The sequence below is a fragment of the Rhinatrema bivittatum genome, chromosome 6, assembly GCF_901001135.1.
Source record: "Rhinatrema bivittatum chromosome 6, aRhiBiv1.1, whole genome shotgun sequence".
Taxonomy (NCBI): Eukaryota; Metazoa; Chordata; class Amphibia; order Gymnophiona; family Rhinatrematidae; genus Rhinatrema; species Rhinatrema bivittatum.
This window is the reverse complement of record NC_042620.1, coordinates 109,238,287-109,264,539: the sequence shown is the minus strand read 5'-3', so window position 1 is coordinate 109,264,539 and position 26,253 is coordinate 109,238,287. Positions and strand designations below refer to the sequence as shown.

General features: G+C 45.4%; 1 protein-coding gene across 6 annotated transcripts in view; it reads right to left on the bottom strand.

The window, feature by feature from the left end:
- The window catches only part of ERICH2 (glutamate rich 2), a 172,702-nt gene that overhangs the window by 43,508 nt on the left and 102,941 nt on the right, over positions 1-26,253 (bottom strand). For all 6 annotated transcript variants that reach the window (XM_029605741.1, XM_029605742.1, XM_029605738.1 and 3 more), the window contains 2 exons: positions 26,083-26,177; positions 21,491-21,693 (listed from right to left, as the gene is read on the bottom strand). In XM_029605741.1, coding sequence (XP_029461601.1) covers positions 21,491-21,693; positions 26,083-26,177 — 298 coding nt within the window. The remainder of the gene's footprint in view (positions 1-21,490; positions 21,694-26,082; positions 26,178-26,253) is intronic.

The window sequence follows — 26,253 nt, the reverse complement described above, 5'->3', positions numbered from 1 at the left end:
CCCGACTCCCAGATGCTCCTCTCTGTCACTGCGATATAATTTGTATCCTGGTATAGCACTGTCCTATTGGTTATCCTCTTTCTACATGTCTCTGAGATGCCAATTAAGTCTATGTCATCATTCACTGCTATGCATTCTAATTCTCCCATCTTACTTCTTAGGCTTCTGGAATTAGCATACAAACCTTTCAAAGTATGTTTTTTGTTTGTATTTTCATTCTGCTTTTTAATTGATAGGGATAAATTGGAATCTTTTAACTCAGATGAGTTTTTAATTACAGGCACTTGGACTACTTTTTTTTAATTATTGGAACCTTACTGTTGGGATGCCTAATTCTAATGCATCATTAGTATCCTTTGAAGATACCTCCCTCCGAACCATGCGCTACTGAATGACTGTCCACTTTCTCCTTTGTTCTAGTTTAAAAGCTACTCTATCTCCTTTTTAAAGGTTAGTGCCAGCAGCTTGGTTCCACCTTGGTTAAAGTGGAGGTTATCCCTTTGGAAAATGCTCCCCCTTCATCAAAAGGTTCCCCAGTTCCTTACAAAACTGAATTCTTCTTCCTTGCACCATCATCTCATCCATGCATTGAGATGCTGGAGCTCTGCCTGCCTCTGGGGACCTGTGTGGAACAGGGAGCATTTCAGAGAATGCTACCCTTGAGGTTCTGGATTTCAGCTTTCTATCCAAGAGCCTAAATTTGGCTTTCAGAACCTCCCTCCCACATTTTCCTATGTCGTTGTTGCCCACATGTACCATGACAGCCAGCTTCTCCCCAGCACTATCTAAAATCCTATCTAGGTGACGTGTGAGGTCCGCCACCTTTGCAAGAGGTAGGCATCTTACCAGGTGATCCTCAGCCACCCAGCTGTGTACATTCCTAATAATCAAATCACGAACTATGAAGGCTGCCTTACTCTTGCCTCCTGGGCAGTAGCCCTGGGAAACACATCCTCAATGTGAGAGGACAATGCACCACCTGGAGAGCAGGTCCTTGCTACAGGATCTTTTCCTGCTGCACCAGGTTGATGCTTTCCAATCATGAGACCTTCTTCCTCCAAGGCAGCACCAGGGCTGCCAGTCTGAAGTTGGGGCTTGGCTACTATGTCCCCAAAGGTCTCATCTATATACCTCTCTGTCTGCCCCAGCTGCTCCAGGTCTGCCACTCTAGCCTCCAGAAATCGGACTCATTCTCTGAGAGACAGGAGCTCTTTGCATCGGATGCACACGTACAACTTCTCACCTGTGGGTAAAAAATCATACATGTGACACTAGATTCAAAAGACTGGGAGGCTCCCCTCTTGCTGCTGGACTGCTCCCTTCATCTCAAATTTGTTCAGTTCCTCGTTAAGTTTTAGATTGCTGTGGGAGTAGGAATTTGTCTAATTAGGGTTCTTTAAATGTATTAGTGTATTCACTATATATATGGTATTGGCCTACAAGGGAATGATCAAACTCTCAATGAAGTGTGGAGAATTCGTGAAGTGAAGTTATAGGGCTGATTTGTGTGTGTGTGTGTGTAAGTGACACCTGCCTATAAATTAAAGGATGAACTAGGGGTGGGTGGGAGAGGGGTGGGAGGGTTGGGAAACAAACACACTAATTATTAGCTGCTTTACTATTTAAAAACAAAACTAACCTGTTTAAAGGTTGTCTTACTGACTATTTAAAAACAAACACACAAACATACTAAATAATATACCCCACTAGTTTACTTCTCCCCAATACTTTAAAAAAATTTCCCAAGCAGAACTTACTGATTCCTTTCAGCCACCAGCAAGGTGATCCTCTCCTCTCAGTGGATTGTGTGTTACTGAGCTCTTCCCTTACAATATATCTTGGGCTTCTAGGTAAATTAGTACAAAACAATCCCTTTAGAGATTTACACTGTATGTTTTTCCCTTTGGCAGATCAGTTGTTCAACCTGACCTACTTGTACTTGCTTTTACTCTTTAAATCCATTTTGGGGAGACTTTCATTTGTGAGGATTGGTATGTCCCTTCAAAGGAAGGAAAGATTCAGACTGTGTGCTATAACTTCTCCAAGTTTTGGACCTGTTTGTGACCTGATGCAAAGAAGTTTCACGTTTCAGTTGTTTTTGCTATCACCTCATCTTGGAACAAGGAAGTTTTTCCACCCTTCCTGTCTCCAGTTTCTTTTCCCTATTTTTGGAGTAAAGACTATAATTTTTCCACCAGGAAGTGAGTACCCTAGGTATCAGATAATCAGTTTCCATTCTTTGGGAAGAGGCATCTTTCACCAAAATAGAGCCTGGAGAGTGAAGGTTTTTTCATCTAAGAAGTAGAGTCCTGTACCTTGCTGGAGGGAAAGAGCTGAGAGTATTCAATGACCATGTCTGCTGCTGACTAAAGTGTATTGCACTTCGGAGGGGAGTGCCCATCTGATGCTGCATAAGGAGATCTGAAGTAATTAAGAAGACTTCAGGAAAGGCATGAAAATTGGGACTTATGTTCTGATAAACTATTGGGACTTTATTCTAACCACTTCATAGCGGGGAGAAAGCAGTGATAATAATAGGAATTGAAAGGCAGATTGAACTATCTTCAATCTGAACAATCTGAGTAACGGGAAATAGAAAGATATCAAGTAGAAAAGACATTTACTTCCAAAGGAATTCAATGAAGTTGCAGAAAAGTGAGGTCACAAGTTTATTAATTTTTATGATCTATTATTTATTGACTATATTTGAAACATGAATTGCATGCTATAAATATTATTCAGTCATCTAATCAACTATCAGTAAAGAAGTTGGAAACCACATTGCTTGTGTTTTTTGGATGCAAAAGACTGTGATTATCATTATTGTTGTGATCAGAAAAGGAAAAGGGACTAATGCAAAAGGGCCTTGAGGTTAAGCCTCACTTCTCAGAGACCTCTGGAACTCAGGTGTGTAAAGCTATCTGTGGAAAAATTGAGAGAAACTGAGAGCAGATAGGGTCTATCTCTCTTCCTGTGTGCCCCTGAGTGCAGGGGCACACAGGGGCACACAGGATCCTTCCCACCCAAAGGTTACATTCATATGAATACATGAATGATTATAATATTTGGGATGGTAAACTGCAGAATAAAAGGTGAATTTTAAAAGCTGGGCATGTGCCAAAATTGGGAAATGGATGTGCAAGTAGCAGATGCGTGTTCACCCGATTTTATAAGCTGCCCACATGCGTGCACAAGTATCGATGTGCGACTATCTTGCATCAGAAATAAAAGGAGTGGGATGTGGGAGGGGCATGACCATTCTGGAGCAGGGCTAATAAATATGTGTGCAAGTAGCTACACATCTGGGCGTGTGTCCAGGTATAGTTGAGCGCAAATTTAGTTCTGCTATGGAGGAGGTGTAAGTCTTTATAAAACTATTTCCAGGCATCCCTGAAGAATTTGAGGAGTCTGGATTAACTGAAACGAGAGCAGGCTAAAGAACCAGAGGGATTTGGAGGACCTAGCTCTAGACTGCACAAACTGGTGGATGAATTGGTGAAACTGGCCATAGGCTGGACGCATGTCTGTTATAAAATTCTCTCACTTGTGGGTCTCAAAGCCAACTTATGCTGCTGTGCATGCACAAGTTTGAAATTAGGAGCACACATACACAAAGGGCTCTTTTATAACATATGTGCATAGGATATAAAATTGCCACGTGCCCATATACACATGAATATGATCGCTCGCACCCCCATTTGAAATTTACCATCCCGTGTAGACCAGTCCTTGCATGTGTTATGCTGTGAAATGTGTCATTGATTGTACATGAAGTTTTATGTTTCAACTCTCATCTTCTGGCTCAGAAGGGTGTTAAAATAGTGCCTATTATTGAATCTGTAGTCTGACTCCAGAAATTCCACTTTTACTACTTCAATCGCACTGCAGGTTTTCAACACTGACTCCTTTCAAAATGTGTAATGTGTATGAGAAACTTTATTTTTGTTTTCCCATTGACTCCTAAAAATCTTGGCTTCATAAATGTATTTTAAACATACTTAAATGAGGTGGTTGGTGACTGAAGTAAGCACCATAACTAAGGGTGGGAGAGATGGAGGCTTCCCAGGGTGCAAAGCCCCTTTGAGATGGAAAAATGACTGAAATGCAAGCATGGGCTGACAGTGGATGAAGAACCAGGAAGGAAAGAAAGCCATTTTCCTACTATCTAGGCTGGGGTTGAGAGGAAAAGAGAACTGGGGATAAAAGTGGACAAGGCAGAGGAGAGAGCGAGGATCAGTGTGGGAGATGGGAGAAGGAATGCAAATATGCTTGCTTTCCTCATATGCTAAAATGTCTAGTTACGATGGTGAAGGAAATACAGACAAGTATTTTTAACTTTTTTTCTCTTTATTGAAGCAGACATTTTGGAGCATGCTTGCAGCCTTTCTTCCACCCAGTTCCAGATGATGATGACATCAGAGACCAATATCTTAAAAGAAATTAGTTTCATGCATACTGTAATGAAGCTGATAGTATACTATGCAATTAAGAGAGGAAATCAGCATGTAAAATAGTTTATTCATTTCTCCTAGAATAATGCAGGACTTCTGAAGCACATTTTTCTGAGCACAGAATTTAAATAGTTTTATTCACTGAAGATCTTTATTAGTTCAGAAATTGATTTAAAATGATTCTAGTAAAAACACAATTTTGATGTGAAATAAAGTGGCTAGCTAAGTGAGCTGTCAGAATTAAAAGAAAGCTTCAGAGTTTTAACCACCTATCTTTGTAGACAGTGACCAGAAATAAACCTTTGCATCCAGTGCATTGATTATATGTTTTCATCCAATGATGCCTGCTAGAGTGTCAGCAAATCTTTTTAATCTGCCATAATAAAAAGTTTATAACTATTTCTTTGGATCCTCAACCTCTCTCTCTTTAAAATATACATCAAAATTATATTTTGAAATTCATGTTCCTTTATTCTATTAATCTTTTATTTTCCTACTGAACAACATTTTGAGTCAGTGGATTGGACAATTCTGCCCTTGTCTTAACCTATACAGTATATTTATTTATTTATTTATACACTTTTATATACCGAAGTTTAGCTAGATGCCTTCACTACGGTTTACAGGTAAAACAACAAAATACAATTGATGAGACAACTGGTATAACATTATAACAAGAATGAAAACGGATGAGGAAATAACTGGTATAACATCAGGGAACCGGTATAACATCATAACTAGAACAGGCAACTGGTATAGCATCATGACTATAAAGAAAGCAGATAAGAAGGGGTTATAGCAAAAAGCACAGAATGGTTACGGCTAGTAGCTTATTTAGCAACAGGTTGGGGTTATTATTACTGTAGAGAAATGTTAGTTGTAGAAAAGTTAACTATGCTTGGTGGTGTGTAACTATCCGAAATAGTATGTGGTGTCCTTAGCGGTGTGGTGTTTAGCCAATCCCGTCTTTGAAGGCTTGCCTGAAGAGCCAGGTCTTAAGCTCTTTTTTAAATATTTTAGTGTTGTTCTGTAGTTTTAAGTGTTCAGGTAGTGAGTTCCAGAGGCGGGGTCCTGCATATATTGATCTACCCCTTTGTAAATGGGGTTTTATTAAGTGTTATAAAAATCCGAAAAGTAATAGTTAAATCTGCTGGCAAATGTTGCGGTTCTGGCTGTGAGCGCCGCGACCAGACCCTTACCTCCGTGCTCCTGGACCTGTTCCCGCTTCTGGAGGCCTGGTTTGTGGCCTGTTTGGCGGCATCCCCACGGGGGCCGCACCGCCGGGAAGCTTCCCATAGACGCCCTGCTGCTAGGCGAGCGCGCGCGTCACTTGGGCGCTTTTCTAGGCCGTTTCCTGCCAGTGGTGACTCCGCTCAGTTCCTGACGCCAGACGCTGCGGCCTTGATAAGCCGACCACGGACACCCAGTCTTTGCCTTGCAACAGGTTTACCTCCTGGTTCCCTGTTGCGTTGTGCCCCGGAGTGAGCTGCCTTGGTACTCGCTCCGTTCCTGCTACAGTACCTGCTTGGTTCCTGCTTGCCTGCTACCGTACCTGCTTGATTCCTGCTTGCCTGCTACAGATCCTGCCTGGTTCCAGTATCCGAGTCTTGCTACAGATCCTGCCTGGTTCCAGTACCCGAGTCTTGCTACAGTTCCTGCCTGGTTCCAGTACCCGAGTCCTGTTACAGTACCTGTCTACTGTTCTAGTCTGGTTCCAGTTCTCAGTCCTGATCATCAACCCGCCTAAGCCCCAGCGGTCAGGCTCCTACGGGCTCCTCCCGGGGGGGCTTCGGCTTCCAAGGGTGAAGCCGCCTAAGTCCCAGCGGCTGGGCTCTTATGGGCTCCTCCCGGGGGAGTACCAGCTTCCAGGGTGAAGAACACCTCTATGTCCTGCTTGAACATCTGCCTCCCGGCCTGCCACATACTAGAGACATTGAACATCTTTCCCAGTCTCCTGCAGGTCGGCCCAAGGTCCACTAAATTGAAACTCCATAACAGATTGCAAGGCCATGGAATCGGCGGATGCGCCCGCTCCCTCGGACCTGCCCGTGATGGCCCGGTGGATGCTGCAACACCAGAGCTGCATTGATACTCTGGCTGCCAAGGTGGAACAGCTGTCCTCTCGCCTCCTGCTGGCGGGGTCCCCGAGGGACACAGCTCTTCTGTGACTCAGCTACTGGCACCCTCCCGCTACGCTGGAGATTTAAGGACCTGCCGCGGCTTTCTGAACCAATGTTTCGTACGATTCTCTCTGTTGCCTCGGCAGTTCCCCTCGGATGCGGTGATGATTGAAAGTGGCATATATCCTGTCCCCTGCTTGATAGGAAAGCCTTAACATGGGCTTCTCCCCTTTGGGAAAACAATGATCCCTCACTAACGAACCTACAACAGTTCATCTCGAACTTCTGACAGGCCTTTGATGAGCCCGCCCGAGTAGCTACAGCTACATCTGATCTGCTGCAACTCCGTCAGGGGGCTTGCTCCTTGGCAGATTATGCTATGGAATTCCAGACTTTAGCCCAAGAAGTAGGTTGGCAGAATGGTAGTCTTAAGGCGATCTTCTTGGAGGGCCTCTCTGGACGCATAAAGGATGAGTTTGCTGCCCGAGATCTGCCGGATGACCTCAACGCCTTGATAGAGATGGCTGCTCGCATTGACTGCCGCCTACAACAATGGGCCAAGGAGCAGCACTCCTCTCGCCACAGTCCTGCTTCTGTGTTGGCAAGACCCACGTCTTCTCCTAAGACTTCTCGTCCAGATGCTCCCACCTGCGAACCCATGCAGCTGGGACGGGCCCACCCTCTGCTGAAGAGAGGCAACGTCGCCGTTCATTGAAGTTGTGTTTGTATTTTTGCCAGAAGGGCCACTTCTTGGTACGCTGCCAGGAGTGAGCGGAAAACGCCAAAGTCTAGGAGGTCGGGAGGAGCTCCTCCTAGGCTGTGCTACAGCTCCTCAATGTACCATGCCTGTTACCCTGGAATACCCTGGAGGGTCCATTGAGATGATTGCGTTCCTGGATTCTGGAGCCGGAGGTAATTTCATCCTGCAGGACTTAGTCTCCCAGTTGTGAATCCCTATGCATAGATGGGAGGTCTCGTTACGAATTACCTCCATCCAGGGGATGCTCCTTCCAGGACCTGTCCTGATGTCCACGGCACCCATTACTGTCCGCACCGGGGCGATCCATTTGGAGGAGATAGCCTTCCTAGTGTTGGATAAGGCTGTCCACCTTGTGGTGCTAGGGTTGCCATGGTTACAGAAGACCTCGCCCATGATTCAGTGGGATACCCTACAGATTGTCAAGTGGAGCCCTTTCTGCCTAGCTAACTGTATGAAAGTGCCTAGGGCTCCCGCACTCCCATTGATGCATTCTGCCCTAGGTCTTCCTGCACCTTATGAGGACTTCATGGACGATTTTCCAAGACCAAGGCGGAGATCCTTCCGCAGCATCGTCCGTATGACTGCGCTATAGACCTGTTACCTGGAACCATGCCCCCCCGAGGAAGGGTGTATCGCTTATCATTACCTGAAACCCGGGCCATGTCCGAGTATATCTCAGAGAATCTGGCTAAGGGGTTTATTCGCCTGTCCAAGTCGCCTGCAAGGGCAAGCTTCTTCTTTGTCAGCAAGAAGGACGGCTCACTGAGACTGTGTATAGACTATCGAGGCCTAAATTCCATTACCAAGCGGGATCGTTACCCGCTCCTGCTAATCCCGGAGCTCCTCAATAGGCTCCAGAGAGCGAAGATTTTCACAAAGTTGGACTTACGAGGTCCTTACAACTTAGTCAGAATTCGTCCCGGAGACAAGTGGAAAACCGCTTTTAATACCAGAGGCAGGCATTACGAGTATCTCATGATGCCTTTTGGCTTATGTAATGCCCCGGCGGTGTTCCAGCACCTTATGAATGAGGTGTTACGGGACCTTCTGAACACCTGCGTAATCATCTACCTCGACGATGTGCTAGTCTACTCCCAGGACCTGCCTTCACACCATCAGCATGTCCGTCAAGTCCTCCAAATACTTAGGGAGCATGGTCTGTACGCGAAACTTGAAAAATGTAGTTTCAAGAAGACGTCCCTGCCATTCCTGGGCTACATAATCTCTGCAACAGGCTTTCAAATGGATCCTGAGAAAGTGGCGGCAATTACGAATTGGCCCCAGCCGAGGGGCCTCAAACGTTGTAACGCTTCCTCGGCTTTTCCAATTTCTACCGTCACTTTATTCCTAACTATTCCTGTATTGTGGCCCCGTTGACTGCCCTCACCCGAAAGGGGGCCAACGCGGTGGATTGGCCTGTTCCCGCCTGCCAAGCCTTCGAGACCCTCAAGGAAGCGTTCTTGTTAGACACCTGCCTTCGTCATCCGGACCCCAGCCGGCCCTTTGTGGTGGAAGTCGATGCCTCCAATGTGGCCGTGGGGGCCGTGCTGAGCCAGTACTCTGATTCTGGACAATTGTTACCCTGTTCATATTTCTCGAAGAAATTCTCGCCGGCAGAGAGCAACTACTGTGTTCGTGATAAAAAGTTGTTAGCCATGAAACTTGCTCTGGAGGAATGAAGACAGTGGTTGGAGGGAGCCAACCATCTGGTTACGATTTACACCGACCACAAAAACTTAGCATTCTTGAAGCAAGCCCAATGCCTGAACCTAAGGCAAGCCCGGTGGTCGCTGTTTTTTGATCAGTTCGACTTTACTCTACGCTACCGACCCAGCTCTAAGAATGTTCGAGCTGACGCGCTCTCACGCTCCTCTGAGGTCAAAGAGACTCCTGACACTCCCCAGTACATTCTGGATCCTGTGAAAGTGAGCCTTGCAGCAACCTTGGTGTCCTCCCAAGGGAAGACCGTCGTTCCACGTCACTCCTGGAGAGCAGTTCTCACTTGGGCCCATGACTCCCTCACTGGGGGCCATGCTGGCTATAAAGGGACCTTAGACTTGTTGAACCGATTCTACTGGTGGCCGATGGTGAGACAGGACGTCCAAGCCTTTGTGGGCTCTTGCCCTACCTGCGCCGTTCAAAAGCCACTCAGTGGGAGGCCCAGGGGTCTGTTGCAACCATTACCCATTCTGGTGGAGACTTGGACACACATCTCCACCGACTTTGTCAAGAACCTTCCCGTCTCAGGAGGTAATTCGGTCATTTGGGTGACCGTAGACCGATTCTCCAAGATGGCGCACTTTGTCCCCTTGCCAAAGTTGCCTTCTGCACCTGACCTAGCCAACCTCTTTGCTTAGCATATCTTTAGACTTCACGGTCTTCCACAGGATATAGTCTCCGATCGAGGACCACAGTTTACTGCTCGATATTGGAAAGCCCTTTGCAAACGCTTCAGTGTGCAACTTAGTCTTTCATCTGCGTTCCATCCTCAGAGTAATGGGCAAATGGAACAGACTAACTGAACCTTAAAGACCTTTCTCCGTTTGTTCGTGAATGAACGACAAGATAATTGGGCCAAGCTACTCCCGTGGGAGGAGTTCTCGTATAATAATCACACGCATGCTGCTACTGGAAGTTCACCTTTCCTCGTTGTCTATGGGAAGCAACTTCAACTGCCATTGCCTTCGTCTGAACCTAGTGCACTCCTGGCAGTGCAACTTTCAGCCCGCCAGCTTCTTTCCCTATGGACTTCTATCCAGAGAAAGATCCGTAAAGCCGCCCAGTCCGCCAAGAAATGGGCGGATAATCATCGTCAGCCAGTGCCTATCTTCCTCCCAGGAGACCGCATCTGGCTTAGTACTAAAAATCTACAGCTATGAATTCCATCTCGAAGATTAGCTCCGAGATTCTGTGGGCCTTTTCGAGTCGCCGAACGAGTGGGAGCAGTCTCATACCGATTACGCCTACACTCCTCCATGCGCATACATGACGTGTTCCATGTGTCATTGCTGAAGCCTCTTTTTTTATCCAGATACCACTCCCGGGCTCCTAAACCATCGGATCCTTCAGTACCGGACGATGTTACGATTCAGGTACGTGAGATCTTGGATGTCCGGTTCCATCAACGATGCTGGGAGCACTTGCTTGCCTGGGAGGGTTGCGGACCCGAGGATAATTCTTGGGAACCGGCCCGTAACATCCTCGACAAGGACTTATTACGGCACTTCCATCTGGACCACCCAAGTAAACCCGGACCGGCTAAGAGGGGGCGTAAGAGGGGAGGTACTGTTGCAGATCTGGCCGCGAGCACCGCGACCAGACCTTTACCACCGTGCTCCTGGACCTGTTCCCGCTTCTGGAGGCCTGGTTTACAGCCTGTTTGGCGGCGTCCCCGCGGGGGTTGCACCACCGGGAAGCTTCCCAGAGATGCCCTGCTGCTAGGCACGCGCGTCACTTGGGCGCTTTTCTAGGCCGTTTCTCGCCAGTGGTGACTCCGCCCAGTTCCTGACGTCAGACACCCAGTCTTTGCCTTGCAACGGGTTTACCTCCTGGTTCCCTGTTGCGTTGTGCCCCGGAGTGAGCTGCCTTGGTACTTGCTCTGTTCCTGCTACAGTATCTGCTTGGTTCCTGCTTGCCTGCTACCGCACCTACTTGGTTCCTGCTTGCCTGCTACAGATCCTGCCTGGTTCCAGTACCCGAGTCTTGCTACAGTTCCTGCCTGGTTCCAGTACCCGAGTCTTACTACAGTTCCTACCTGCCTGGTTCCAGTACCCGAGTCCTGTTACAGTACTTGTCTACTGTTCTAGTCTGGTTCCAGTTCTCAGTCCTGATCAACAACCCGCCTAAGTCCCAGCAGCCAGGCTCCTCCCGGGGGAGTACCAGCTTCCAGGGTGAAGAGCACCTCTACGTCCTGCCTGAACATCTGCCTCCCAGCCTGCCACATACTAGAGACATTGAACATCTTTCCCAGTCTCCTGCAGGTCGGCTCAAGGGTCCACTAAATTGAGACTCCATAAAAGGAAAAGCTATTTTAAATGACCTTGTACCTTGCATAAAATAAATTCTAGCTCTTTCATCTAAACTGTAACAATTATTCAGCTGCTACTTGCACTTTTGGACACACAGAGGTCAGTATTTAGCTGCAGGAAGACTGGGTAAATTATCTGGATAAAAATTGCCAGATAAGTTAAACCAGACCTTCAGTGATACAACCACACTGCTGAATATAACCAGCTAAATCAAAGTTATTTGGTTACATTTATCTGGATAACTTTAGGAATGCCTTGTGGGGTTATATGGGTAAGTTATCTTGATAAGCGTGGCCTGATTTGAAGCATCTCCAGAACAACATTGATTTATTTAATTTTTTTTAACTCTTTATTTATAAGAGTACAAATTCAAGTTAATATTCGTAATAAGTTAGGGCATTAACATAAACAAGAACAAAGCTGAGAGTGCATTCACTTCAATCAAGGCCATAAAATTCTCTATAACATCCCCATATTCGGTCATACTTGTCTTTTTCTCCCATCAAAAGAAAACGGAGAAGAAAACAGAGAAGTTCAATATCCACATTTTCTCTATATTGTCTTCACCAATAGTCTATATCAGGAGTATATTTCCAAAAAGGTGGCAATCATAAATCTCGTCAACAGAAGTTGAACCATTAACAGTTTATTCTGTCACAAAATCAATGACCCATCCCATCTTCAAGCAGACCAAGAAATGGAGTCATGTATTTCTTCTTCAATGATATCTGAAATTTCTTGCGTTATTTCCATCCATAAATGCTATAGCCCTTGACAGCTCTACCACATATGTTCCCTGGATCCATACCAACACAGAACATTAGCAGTGGGGAATAATTTAGAAAAATATACAGGCATTTGATATGTTCTATGTAAAAGGTTAATCATCAACTCGACCCTTCTATTACAAGTGATCTCATATCCAAATCTCTATTCCATTTATTAATCAGATAAAGGGACAAATTTTTATCATATTTAGCATGTAAAATACCCTAGTAAATAATAGAAATACCCTTTGTGGAAAGCCCATCCTCCCACAAAAAGCCCTCTATTTCATTCAGTTGCTACAGGGGTCTCTGCAAATCTAAAAGGTCACCCAACACATGCCAAAGCTGCAGATAAGAACTCAAGGAGTCATTACCCAATTCATATTCCTGCTGAAGATCTGAAAAAGATCTGAAACCTCCATCCTTGCATATCTGGGTTACTATACGCAGGCCACAGTCTCTCCATAGCTTAAAGTCATTGCCAAAGGTACAACTAGCTATACCTTTATTTTTGTAGGTAGATGCTAATGGCGATAGATGTTTTGATAACAAACCTAAAAATTGAAGGACCTGGTGCCAAACATTCATAGTATGAGCTAAAATAGGACTTGACAACACCACCATATCAAGAAGAGGATGGAAGAAAAGCCAGAGTGGCCAACTCATCTATATTTGCCTGCTTCCATTCCAATGGCAACAAGAATCGTCCTTATTGGTAGACCAAATGTTTAAACAAAGAAGTCGGGCAGCCCAGTAATATATATGAAGGTTTGGTAGAGCTATGCCACCCTGCACTTTAGCCATCTACAATTGACTCAAGCGAATCCTTGCTTGCATATGTCACCAGATGAACTTGGCCATTACACTGTGTAACTCAACAAAAATCTTAGCTAGATGGTAGATGCTGCAGATACAGTAATCTGAGTAAAATGTTCATTTTCAATAAATTACATCTCCCTGACCAAGTGATAGCCAAGTCCTCCCACTTGGATATATCCTTCTTAATTTCATCAATGGCAAATTAATACTTTTTTCGATAAAGTTCTTGGAAGTACTGAGTGATATATATGCCCAAATATTTAACTGCCCAAGAGGGTATAGTTCTAACTTGTCATACTTCATTTTGTACCCAGTCAGCAAGCCATAATATGACAATTCCCTAAGAGCAGGTCCAGACTGTAAGGGCCACATTACATATAACAGAACATCATCTGCATAACAGAAATATATTATGTTCATGGCCGCTTAGATCATGCCTCTAATTTTATCATTTTGCTGAATCGCTATTGCCAGAGGGTCAATAGTTAAGTCAAACAAAAGTGGAGATAACAAACACCCCTGTCTAGTTCCTCTGGCAATTTGAAAAAATGAAAACAGTGAATCATTAACTAACAGACGCACTCTAGGTCTCTCATACATAGCTCGTATCCAGGCAGGAAACCTATTCGGCAACCCATATTCTTCAGGACTATAGAAAAGACCAAGATATTCTATCAAAGGCTTTATCAGCATCCAACTACACCACCAACCCTGAGAGGCCCTTCCATCTGGCCATATGTAAAATATTAAACAGCCTCCTTGTGTTTGATGTGAAAACTCATCCTTTAATTAAACCAGTTTGGTCATTGTGAATCAAGTCAGGCAATATTGTCTCTAGTCTCATCTACAACACATTGACCTGGATCGTCAGGTATGAATTCAGGAGGGAGATGGGCCCATAGGAACTACTGTCCTCTTCAGCCCTCCCTGCCTTATAGATCAGGGAGGTATTTGCATCTGCCAGCTCTCCCATTGTTGCTTCCCCAACCCATGCAACACAATAAATACAATAGGTGGAGTGCCACTTCCAGCAAAAATTTCTTGCAGAAATCAATGTGATACCTATCTAGGCCAGGAAGCTTCCCACCAGGCAATGTTTTATTTGCTGCCTGAATTTCTAGTAGAGAGATGGAAGCCATGAATTTTTCTATATGTATTTCTTGCAATTTTGGCAAGTTTAATGAATCCAGAAAACTCTTCACATCCTGCACATCAATCTCTTTTTGTTGCAAATGTAATTTAGAAAAGTGTTGAATTAACTTGTGGTCTATTTTTTGAGGGTTAGATATAACCATCCCTTGTGCATTCTGAATTTTTAGTATATTATCCTTACATGCTTTCCTCTTAACTACTCTAGCCAAAAGAGCACCTGGCTTATTTCCATGCTCATAAAATCAAAACTTGGTGTACCTAAGGGCTTTTTCTATCTTTGTGGTCTCTAATGACTTTAGCTCTTGCCTGGCCATTTCCAAATGTCTCGAGGTAGTAGGGGAACAGTTCTGCTTCTGTTGATGCTCTAGATCTTGAATTTTCTTCTTTAGTTTGGCAATGACTTGTCTATGTACTCTATTTCTAGAATTGGCACAGGATAATATTTTCCCCCTCAAATATGCCTTGAACACCTTCCACCTCAGAACTAGCATATAATCATTTATAGGATTATGTAGATTATAATTCTCAATTGCTTCTTTAAGTAAGTGGGGAACTTCTTGTCTTCCAGCAATAATAAATTAAGTCTCCAGAACAAAGTATAAGAGACAAATTTGCCTAGATCTATTTCTACTGGATAGTGATCTGACAGGGAACAGATCAGTTTTTCACTGCCCATCACCTAGGGGGCAAAGTTAGCATAGAAAAAAAGTCTATCCTGCTGTACATTCTGTGTCTCGGAGAACAAAAAGTATGGTCCCTCTTATTGGTGTGATGCTCCCTCCAAACATCTGTTAAATAAAAAGTGTCTACCATCCCCCAAGTTCAACAGCAAGCCCGTGCCCTCCTCTGTGTCATGGAGCAGTGAGCTGGAGTCAGCACCCCCACAGAAGCAGGACAGGACCGCAGGGCTGGACTGGAGATGGTCTTCTGCCTAACCAGCCCCTTCCCGAGCAAGTTGAGCCCTTGAGGTCTGGGGGCCGGTAGGACTTGCCTTCTTGAGAACATCATGGTGCCAGCATGGAGTGGGAGCTGTGTACAGGCTGGGAACTGTGATCAGGCACAGGCTGGGAGCTAGAACCAGGTACTGCCTGAAAGTTGGAACCAGTTACTGACTGGAATCTGAATCCAGGCACTAACTAGGAGCTGGATACACAGCACAGAAGGCTGGAGGACAAAGGCAAGGCCTGAGGCAAAAGGACAAGAGCAAGGTCTGGGAAACAGACAAGGGACTGGACTGGACTGGGTAGTACAAGACAATACAAGGACTGAAAAAGGACAGTACTTAGACAAGGACTGGACTGACAGAACAGGCAACAACAGACAGGAAAGCCCAACAGGGCACAAGGCTGCCTAGGTGAACCTAGCAGGCCCAGAGGCTATAAGGTAAGGCAGGAAAACCCAAGAAGGCACTGAACATGACAGGTAGGAAAGAGAGGTCGCAAAGCAAGACCAGATGACCTAAAAGGGCTCAAAGCAAGGCAAGAGGCCACAAGGCAAGACAAGAGGCCTGGGTAGGCCACAAGGTAAAGCAGAATAACCAGACAAAGCAGAGTAACAAGGTAAGGTTGACCAGGTCAGAGAGCTGTGATGACTCAATGAAGAGACACTAACTTCTGGACAGGCTGGGTTAAGTAAGGTTAAGGCTGAGGCATCAGGCATTCAGGAAAGTAGTGACTTGTACAGCTGGGAGCAGGGCTCGCTGAAGACCCCTGGCAGAGGGGAGGCTGCACAGCAGGTGAAACAAAACATTCTGGTGAAAGACGTTTTATCTAAGACTGGGTCAGGACACACATTCTAGTACCCTCCAATACAGATCTTTTCCACAGGGAGCAGAGCCAGCTTATCTGCAGTACCCTGGTAGGATTCCCACTGGTCTGTATTTGGACCATAAATATTAACTAAAGCGAATGTTACTGACTATATAGTACAAACCAATATGCCATACTTGCCTTCTGCATTCCATAAGGAGCTGTGTATTTTGATAGGAAGGTTCTTATCTATTAAAGTAAAACCCCCACTACTCTAACAGTTATAGGAGGGTGAAAATATCTCTCCCACCCAACCTAACTTCAACTTACCATGTTCTAAGTTTCAGGCCGAGTCAGTAAAGTCCACGGGAAAGTGGGCGAACGCCCGCTCTCTCGGCACGCGCGATGCAGTATTTAAATTAGGACCGGCGGTAGAAATGGGCAAAAGGAGGCACTAGGGACACTAGTGCGTCCCTAGCCCCTCCTTTTGGCCTGGAGCGGCGCCTGTCAGCGGGTTTGACAGCCAACGCTCAATTTTGCCTGCGTTGGTTCTCGAGCCTGCTGACAGCTATGGGTTTGGAAACCGGTTTTCGACCCGACAGCCGCCGGCCGACTTCAAATTTTTTTTTATTTTATTTTTTTTTTTTTTACTATTTTTACCCTTCGGGACCTCCGACTTAATATTGCCATGATATTAAGTCGGAGGGTGCACAGAAAAGCAGTTTTTACTGCTTTTCTGTGCACTTTCCCGGTGCCTTTAGGTAGGCACTAATTTCTGAAAGTAAAATGTGCGGCTTGGCTGCACATTTTACTTACTGAATCATGCGGGCATACCTAATAGGGCCATCAACATGCAAATGCATGTTGATGGTCCTATTAGGTTCGGCGGGTTGGACACGTGTTTTTCACCCCTTACTGAATAAGGTGTAAGGGAAAACGCGCGTCCAATGACAGGTTAACAGTGCGCTCCGTCGGAGCGCACTGTACTGTATCGGCCTGTCAGTGAGACGTGACTCTTGCAACATAAGGATCTGAGCTGTATGTCTACAAGCAAACTGCAGAATTCTCTTTTATTTAATAGGAGTAGAAATGCCTTGCACATATAACGATATACATTTAATTATATGCAGGGCTGGTGCAAGGGGATTAGGAGCACTAGGCACCTTCTGCTTGCGCTGCCCCCAGCAGTCGCGCTCCCCCGCCCCACTTGCAGCTCCATCTTCAGGGGTAGGGACCACATGCCGCTGCTCCTCCACCTTCCCAAATATAAATAAAATAACCCCTCCACCCTCCTGACCATGTGACATAGGCCAGCCAATGGCACCGGTAGCCCCTGTCACATGGTAGGGGCTAAGGCCACTGGCGCCATTTTGGTTTGTGGCAGCCAACAGCCTGCGAGTGGCAGATTGCTCCCGGGCCCCCCGCTGGGCCACCAGGGGTTTTCGTGAGTCTTGGGGGGGTCGAGAGGGTGGTGCAACGAGGGAGAGGGGTGAGGCAGGGGCTGGGCAGAATTTTGAAGGGTCATTATTTTTGCCGCTTCAATATTCTGCTGCCTGAAGCGGTCGCCTCACCCTGCCTCACGAGCAGCAGCGGTGCTCCCTAATGGTCAGCACCCTAGGCCCAGGCCTAGCTCACCTAGTGCTTCCGCTGGCCCTGATTCTATGAAACACAGCAAATCAGACCTCTTTAAGAACAGACCCAGCAAATATATTTGGGGTAAAGGAGACAATGAAGAACAGTTTCCACCAAGCTCAACTTAGGAATATGATGAGTATTTTACTAGAGGTGAAAGTACTTAACGTACAGCTTATCTCATCTTCACCCTGTGTAATAATACTGTCGAGGTCATGCCAATACAATTCCTCTTTTGTAGGCCACAACCCCAACTTGGGCCTAGATATATATATGTGTCAGGTCAGAAAAATATACCTCACCCATTTAACATCCCCCCAACCCCACCCAACTATCCCTCCTAAATCTATCAAACCCTTCTACAAAACTTCTAGAGAACCTTCAACCGTCTGGTGGAAAATCCTTTGGGACCAAAAGGGGGATAACCCCACAAACTAACCCCCCCCCCCCAAAACAAAAGCCCTACCTCAATTTTCCCATCTCCTTACCCTACAACTCACAGAACAACAGGATTACAAAAATTTGGCACATCAAACCAGTGTAATGCAGGACTAATATCAACCAATAGGGTAATAATTATTTTGGAAACCGTATTCAGACAGGTTAAACATCAGGCATTAATATTGCATCAGGCTTGCACTAAATATGAATTCAAGAAAAATTAAAGATGACATTGTTCTGTTTTTGATCCATAGAAAAAATAAAAAAGGTGCAAGACAGTGTGTTTTTAGTCTCGATAGACGCTGGCTATCACAAGACAATAAACTCAAAATATAGTTAATTTAGCAGAGTTGCCGCTGAGATACAATACTGGAGATGACAAGTTTATTAAGATCAATGAAGGAGCATGGTCATAAGCAAGCCAATGATAAAAGAGTCTGCCTGAAGCTCAAAGCCTGACATGTATTCATTACAGACCTGTGAGGAACAGATAACACACTTGCAAAATGTTTCCAGAAAGAAAACTTTGAACTCATATAGTCTATAAAACATAGTACTGAGTAGTACTTTCAAAATAAATATTATTGTGTGCCAAAATAAATACAATTTGTATCTACATGATGCTTCCTTTAACATAGGAATCAAGATGAAGCAACTTCACCAATTGCCAACTGTCGCTGCTGCCAAAATAAAATGGCCACCAAATCTCCTTTATTTCACTGCAATCCATTAGGTTTTTATTGCATTCTGCTCTCTTGCTTCATGCAACCAGGCTTCTGTCGCTTTTATATTATCAAAGAAAACTGGCTTACTATTCGCAAATATTCTCAGTCTTGCAGGGTAAATCATCGTATAATGAATATTTAACTGCTGCAATTCCTATTTAACGTTTTGAAAAGCATGGCACTTGCACTGTAAGTCAGCAGAAAAACCTTGAAATAGCATTATGCAATGTCCCTGGTAGGTTAGGTCTCATGCATCCCTAGCCTCATTTAGAATCAACCATTTATCATTAAAGTTATGGAGCTTAACTATTTCAGCCTTGGGATGCTAACCAGGAGCAGGAGTGAGTGCATGATGTGCTCTGTCTATTTTAACTACTCCTTTGGGACATTCCAACTCCAGGATCTCAGGGAGTCATTTTGAGAAGAATTTTTTCGGGTTAACCTAAAATTCTAATATTACATCGCCTCGATCTGTTCTCAAGGTCATTCAGTTTTTCAAGTAATGATGCATGGTTTATCTCTAGTTTTTCTATTTTGCTCACTTGCATTGTTGTCACCATTTCTAACTTTGTTATCTTCATCTCTTGCTCCTCGATAACGCACAGCTTTATCCTGTACAGAGTCAACAAGTTGAGCTACTTTGTCAACGTTGATCCCCAAACATTTATCACATTTTTTAGAGATCGCTTCAACAAATGTAACCATAAGATTTTTAATGAGGGTTCACTTTCACCATTTTTAGACATCTCCAACCCCATTTTCTCCTCCGAGGCCAATTCGTCAGCATGCTCCAACAGCTGTCAGGCTTCTTATTTGACTTTTTACTCTTCTCAACCCAATCTGCCCAAAGTGATAGGATGGATCTGTTACCCAAATCTTTAGTCTGAGACCATATTTAGATTCTACAGCCCTTTTTGCAGTTATAATAAATCACTAAAGTCAGCAGGAGCTATGTCAGTCAGCAACTTCCCTACTCAAAGTATGACTGGAAATCTTACCTGAGTACATTTTATCTGGCTAAAATCTTACCCAGATAAAATGATCCTGGTCAGCACAGTGGGATTTTCAAATTCCACTATTTGTTTGGCCAAGTTCCTAATTTAGCTGGACAACTGCCTGAACATGGACCTCACACTGGATGCTGCTTTGGTATGTTATGTGGGAAGAGAGGATAAGAGGTTCCTTAAATGTAATAGAGATTACAGGACAAGGCTGGAGAGAGTTTCAAGTTAAAGTAGTAGTATTATATTGTGAGAACCAAAAAGGATAACAATGTTTAACAGCTCTAGTTTGAAAGTTAATGCTCTCAGTGACCATTTATAAGTGAAGTGCCACCCTCACAAAGGGAAACAAACCTTCTTTTTATCTGTATTTGCTACATAAAGCCTATATTGAAATATCTCTACACAAAGAGGTACGTTTTAAAAGCAGGGTGAGAGCCAAAATTGGGAGATGTGTGTGCATGTGTGACATGCACATCTCCTGATGTGCAAATATTTCACTTTGATTCAAAAAGGGGCATAATGAAGGCATGATTTTGGCGGGGCGGGGGCATTTCAGCGTGGGGCCAGGAGATATGCACGCAAATACTTAAACGCCTGAGCGCGTGCCCAGGTCCAGTGCCATGTAACTTTACTTCTGCTATCGAGAAGATGTAAGTTAAAAAAATAAAATACCAGCCATCCCTGAGGGGTTTAAAGGGTCTGGGGTAATTGGGGGGAGTGCATACTGTTAAACCAGGGGAGTTTGGAGAACCTAGCTCTACAGTGGGTGTATTGCTAGATGAACTGGTGAAACTGAAACTGGTCATGGTGTGGACGTGCACTGGTTATAAAATTCCCCCACTTGTGTGCCTTATACCTGGATGTGCGTGCCCAGTTGCAAAATAGGGCACACATATTTGCAAGCTCAGGCTATTTTAAAACATAGATGCATATGTTATAAAACAGCAGCTTCCCTGGGAATGCGCCAACACACATGCATCAATGTGCACCCACACACCCCTTTGCAAGTTCCCATCAAAACCTCTATAGAAAAATTCTGAAAACTGATAATAATAAATGCATAAAAGTACACAAATGTGGGATGTGAATTTCAGCAAAACCATATTTTGGACATTTCTAATGTAACTTTGAAACGCTCCTTTCCTCGACACTCTTTTACTTGGAGGCCAATTTACCAAACTATGAATAGCTTTGCAAACGAGATTATGCATGGAAAACAGCAAACAGCAAGCATGATCGCATTAGTATATTTTTATGTTTACTATTTGTCATTTTTCACATGTAATTTTGCGTTTGCAAAGACATTCACAAAAATCATGCAAAGTCTCCAGAGCTGAAGAATCATGCAGTCAGCTCATTAGCAATTTTCCAAAATTGTGAAAAAGTGGCAATTTTCCAGGGATGTGTCCATGATTTTGCACAAACTTTATCATAAACAAAATCCCCATGATGCCATTTAAATGAGTCAGTACTGCGAGAAAAAATGTGCATAGTATTGACTCATCCCTGCAAACCCACTCGTGGGTTAGTACATCGACCCCTTGGAATGGCTGAATAGTCATCCTACAATTCCAAAATTACCTAAGGTCACTCCTTGAAACAACAGATCAGTTATTGCTAATTATCAAGAAAACTATATTGTAGGGGCATTTGAGATTAGAGAGATCTGTTTGTAAGAGTTATAGTTAGAAAGGCCACAAACCACTAACAAATTTGTCTTTAAGATGAAGCAATGCTCAGACAGAGTTAACTCTTTTCTTTTATTTGTTTTCTAGTATATGTTGTGTTTGGAAGTGTCCACTAAGGTGGGCAATGCTTCTCAAACTATAAACCATAATTTTACCTCTCCCATCAGCTCTATTGGTGCTCTCTCTTTTTCATCTTCTTTTTCACTAAGATCATCACTGCTTTCCTCATCTTCTCCATCTTTATTTGTATTCTCTGATAGCTTCTCATTAATATTATGAATGTCAATAGAAGGTGACTGAAATTCAGGAGCAGGCCATGCAGTACCAGGTACCTTATCTAAAAGTCTTTCTTTTTCACCTAAAAAGCAAAATAAAAAAAGAGAGCAACTTTGGTGTATATTTACTAAGCCGCAATAAGAGTTTAATATGTGAAAAACAATATTTATCGCATATTATGTGATATTTTCAATATTGCACATGAAACTGTATCCTAAATCCACCCTTTATTTAAATGAGCTGCATTGCATGCAAAACACTTTCAAATGCATGCAAAGCAGTTCATCCATACTTAAATCTATGCATATAAAATAACAGCTTGCCAGCTAAGGAGGAAAAGCAGTGACCTGACCAGGGGCAGTTTCACAATGAGGCAGGGTGAGGCAGCCGCCTCAGACGGCAAGATTTTGAGGCAGCAAAATTACCCCCAAACCTCCCTGCCACAGTCACCTCACCCTGCATTCATAACCAGCTTTTGGGATTGTTTGATGTCATGACTTAGAGGGTGCCGCGGGCCAGAGCAATGTAATGGTTTTTCTCAGTCCCCTCTCCAACAAGTGCCTTTTTTTCTTTGATCTTTCATGTACCGATGGTTCATTGGCTGATCTCATCAGTAGGCTGCAACCGGCAGCCTATCATATTTGGCCCCTGTGGAAGTCAGGCCTACCTCTGCCTGATGCTACATGGTCCTCCTCCTGCCTGAAGCTACTAGCCTGGGAAAGGGAACACAAGGTGCATTGGAGGGAGATCGACTGATTTGCTATTGTAGGCCATGGGATAAGTTGTTGAGTGTCCTACTGCTGCTACATCCTGACTCCTTGATGGTAAAATGGCCTGTGAAACCATAATAAAAGTCACTACTGTAGCTGGGGCAATTGCATGGTTGGTATGTTCACAGCAACCCCATGCTTGTGGAACCATTGCAATCAACACTAGCCCCGCAGCCATTTTTTTCTGCAACAGGCATCTCTTCTTCTCTGAGACTCTCCTTCCTACTGTTACATTTTTTCCATGTGGAGGCAGCAATGGTGGCAGCTGCCCCTTCCCTGGGTCTGCTACCATTGCTCTGGTTGTTCCCCTCCCATTGCTGTAACAGCAGAAATTATTCCCGCTGCCTCGCCTTACACCTGCCCTGCATTGGCCAGTGGGAGACAGCGTTGTACTGAGACCTCCTGCCACTGCCTCGCTGCTGCTCTCAGCCACGGGCTTCCCTCATGCTGGGACCCAGCTTCTCCTCCCTTTCCACAGCATCTTTGGATTGGGAGGAGCAATAGGGAGCAGACCCAGTTCTTATTTTTTTGGGGCGCCATATGCTCAATTCTCCCCTGACCACCAATGTAAGTAAAAATATTTTGTATTTTTCTATACAGAGCTGGAGGGGGAGAAGAGTGAGTCAGGGAGTGTATGAGTCAGGGAGAATGTGCCCCAGTGTGCAAGGGATTGTGTGAATCAGGGAGAGCGTGTGTCAGTGAGTGCGGGAATGTATGTGAGTCACGGAGCTTGGGTGTGTCAATGTATGAGGGAACATGAGAGTCAGGGATCATGTGTCAGTGTGAAGGTGCATCAGGAAGCATGCGTCAATATTTGAGAGAGTGTGTGTGTCAAGAGTGTGAGCCAGGGAGTGTGCATGTCAGCATGTGAGAAAGTGTGTGAGTCAGGGAGCATATGTGTCAGTTTGGGAAGGAACGGGTGAGTCAGGGAATGTGCCTGTCAGTGTGAGATGCATTACATACCTTACACAAAACGCCTAAATTTATGGCCAGTATTTTCAAACAGAGATATTGGGCCAAATGTATTTCATAGTTTTTCCTATTTAGAGGGACAGTTTTATAACAGTGTGCATGAGTTGGCCGGCAACTACACACATAGGGGTAGATTTTCAGACGAGCGCGAACAGCCTACTTTTGTTTGCGCTCCAGGCGCAAACAAAAGTACGCTGGATTTTAGTAGATACGCGCGGAGCCGCGCGTATCCACTAAAATCCTGGATCGGCGCGCGCAAGGCTATCGATTTTGTATAGCCTGCGCGCGCCGAGCCGCGCTACCTCCCCCCGTTCCCTCCAAGGCCGCTCCGAAATCGGAGCGGCCTTGGAGGGAACTTTCCTTTGCCCTCCCCTCACCTTCCCCTCCCTTCCCCTACCTAACCCACCCGCCCGGCCCTGTCTACAAGCCCCCCCTTACCTTTGTCGGGGGATTTACGCCTCCCGGAGGGAGACGTAAATCCCCGCGCGCCAGCGGGCCTGCTGCGCGCCGGGCCGCGACCTGGGGGCGGGTACGGAGGGCGCGGCCACGCCCCCGGGCCGTAGCCACGCCCCGTACCCGCCCCCAAAACGCTGCCGACACGCCCCCGGAACGCCGCGACGACCGGGCCCGCCCCCCGACACGCCCCCGACACGCCCCCCTCCGAGAACCCCGGGACTTACGCGAGTCCCGGGGCTCTGCGCGCGCCGGGAGGCCTATGTAAAATAGGCTTCCCGGCGCGCAGGGCCCTGCTCGCCTAAATCCGCCCGGTTTTGGGCGGATTTAGGCGAGCAGGGCTCTGAAAATCTACCCCATAAGATATAGCAAGTTTCAAAGCAGACTTATGCTCACAGATCCACTCTGAAAATTATCCCAACAAAAATACATGCACCCAATTATACCTGCTCTTTGGTGCATTTAGTTTTTCCAAGATAATTTATGCACAGGGGTAGTAGCTTTCAAACAAAGTGCGCGGGTGCACTTTGGCATGGGTATGCCGGCTCATGTCTAGATATGCCGTCATTTTATAATTTACGCACATATATACATGCATATTATAAAATAGCCTGGGCGCATGCACATGTGCACATAGTTTTAAGAGTGCATGCGCCCAGGCGCATAAATCAGGGTTCTACCATGCAAGTCAGGATATTTAAAAAATGGCGAGTATCCATGCCATAACCAGTTTTACCAGTTTGTACACCAATTTATCCAGTGTTAAGCTAAGTCCTCCAAACCCCCTGGTTTAATAGCCTGCAGTACCCCTAGTTACCCCAGAGCCTTTAAATGGTTCTGAAATGGCTGTTTCTTTTTTGTTTCATACAGTTACACCTCCTCCATAGCAGAAGTAAAGTTACACAGCAGAGGACCCTGTAAGTATTTATGCACACATCTCTTGGCCATGCCCCGAAATGCTCACTCCCACACTCTGCCCAGATCTCACCCAGACCACCCCCCTTTTTGAAATCAAGGGAGAAGTGCATGCAGCGGGAGATATGCACATATCTGGGTGGCTTTTAAAATTCAGTGGGTGTGTGCAAGCCCAACTTGTGTGCCACACCTCCCAATTTTGGCACATGCTGGGCTGTTAAAATTCACCTTATACTTTTTAAAATCAAAAAGTAGTTGGGGTAAGTCCCAACTCTGCCCAGATTCCACCTCTTGTAATGCCTCTCTCCTCTGTATGTATAAGTGCCTGCATAGTGGGGCGGATTTTCAGAGCCCTGCTCGCCTAAATCCGCCTAAATCCGGGCGGATTTAGGCGAGCAGGGCCCTGCGCGCCGGTGCGCCTATGTTCAATAGGCCTACCGGCGCGCGCAGACCCCGGGACTCGCGTAAGTCCCGGGGTTTGGCGAGGGGGGCGTGTCGGGGGGCGGGTCGGCAGCGTTTTGGGGGCGGGTCGGCAGCGTTTTGGGGCGGGCCCGGGGGCGTGGTTACGGCCCGGGGCGGTCCGGGGGCGTGGCCACACCCTCCGTACCCGCCCCCAGGTCGCGTCCCGGTGCGCTAGCGGCCCGCTGGCGCGCGCGGATTTACGTCTCCCTCCGGGAGGCGTAAATCCCCTGACCAAGGTAAGGGGGGGGTTTAGACAGGGCCGGGCGGGTGAGTTAGGTAGGGGAAGGGAGGGGAAGGTGAGGGGAGAGCAAAAGAAATTTCCCTCCGAGGCCGCTCCGATTTCGGAGCGGCCTCGGAAGGAACGGGGGTAGGCTGCGCGGCTCGGCGCGCGCCGGCTATACAGAATCGATAGCCTTGCGCGCGCCGATCCAGGATTTTAGCGGATACGCGCGGCTACGTGCGTATCTACTAAAATCCAGCGTACTTTTGCTGGCGCCTGATGCGCCAGCAAAAGTACGCCAATTCGCGCGGTTTGAAAATCTACCCCAGTGTGTGTATGTGCAGATTTTATATGTATATTGGTCTCATAATTTTCTGAAGGGCCATTTCCAACGGTAAAGCACTACTTTAGCTGCAAAAGACTCTTTGACTATTATTCTCCTTGTGTCTATGAGAAAAATGTTAATTACACCTGGCCTACTGTATTCTGCTACAACTACTACTTATCGTCTGTATAGTGCTACTAGATGTACACAGCACTATTATTCCCTTATAACCTGCAATCCCCATCAGAATTAACAGTACAGATTATTCCTTCAATGTATATATATAATCCATTTTTCAGTTAATATGTGGTACTTCATTTATCTAATGCTACAATAAAAATAATTGGATCTTACCTGTATTTTCTTGCACATCATCACATGATATTAAAGCATCTGACTTTGGTATCTTATTTGAATTTTTATCCATATCCTTAGCAAAAATGCCCTCCCTATTTAAAATGATATATAAATAAATTATTTCAATAAAAATAGATAGGAACCATGCAGTCTTTTATACAGTGGCGA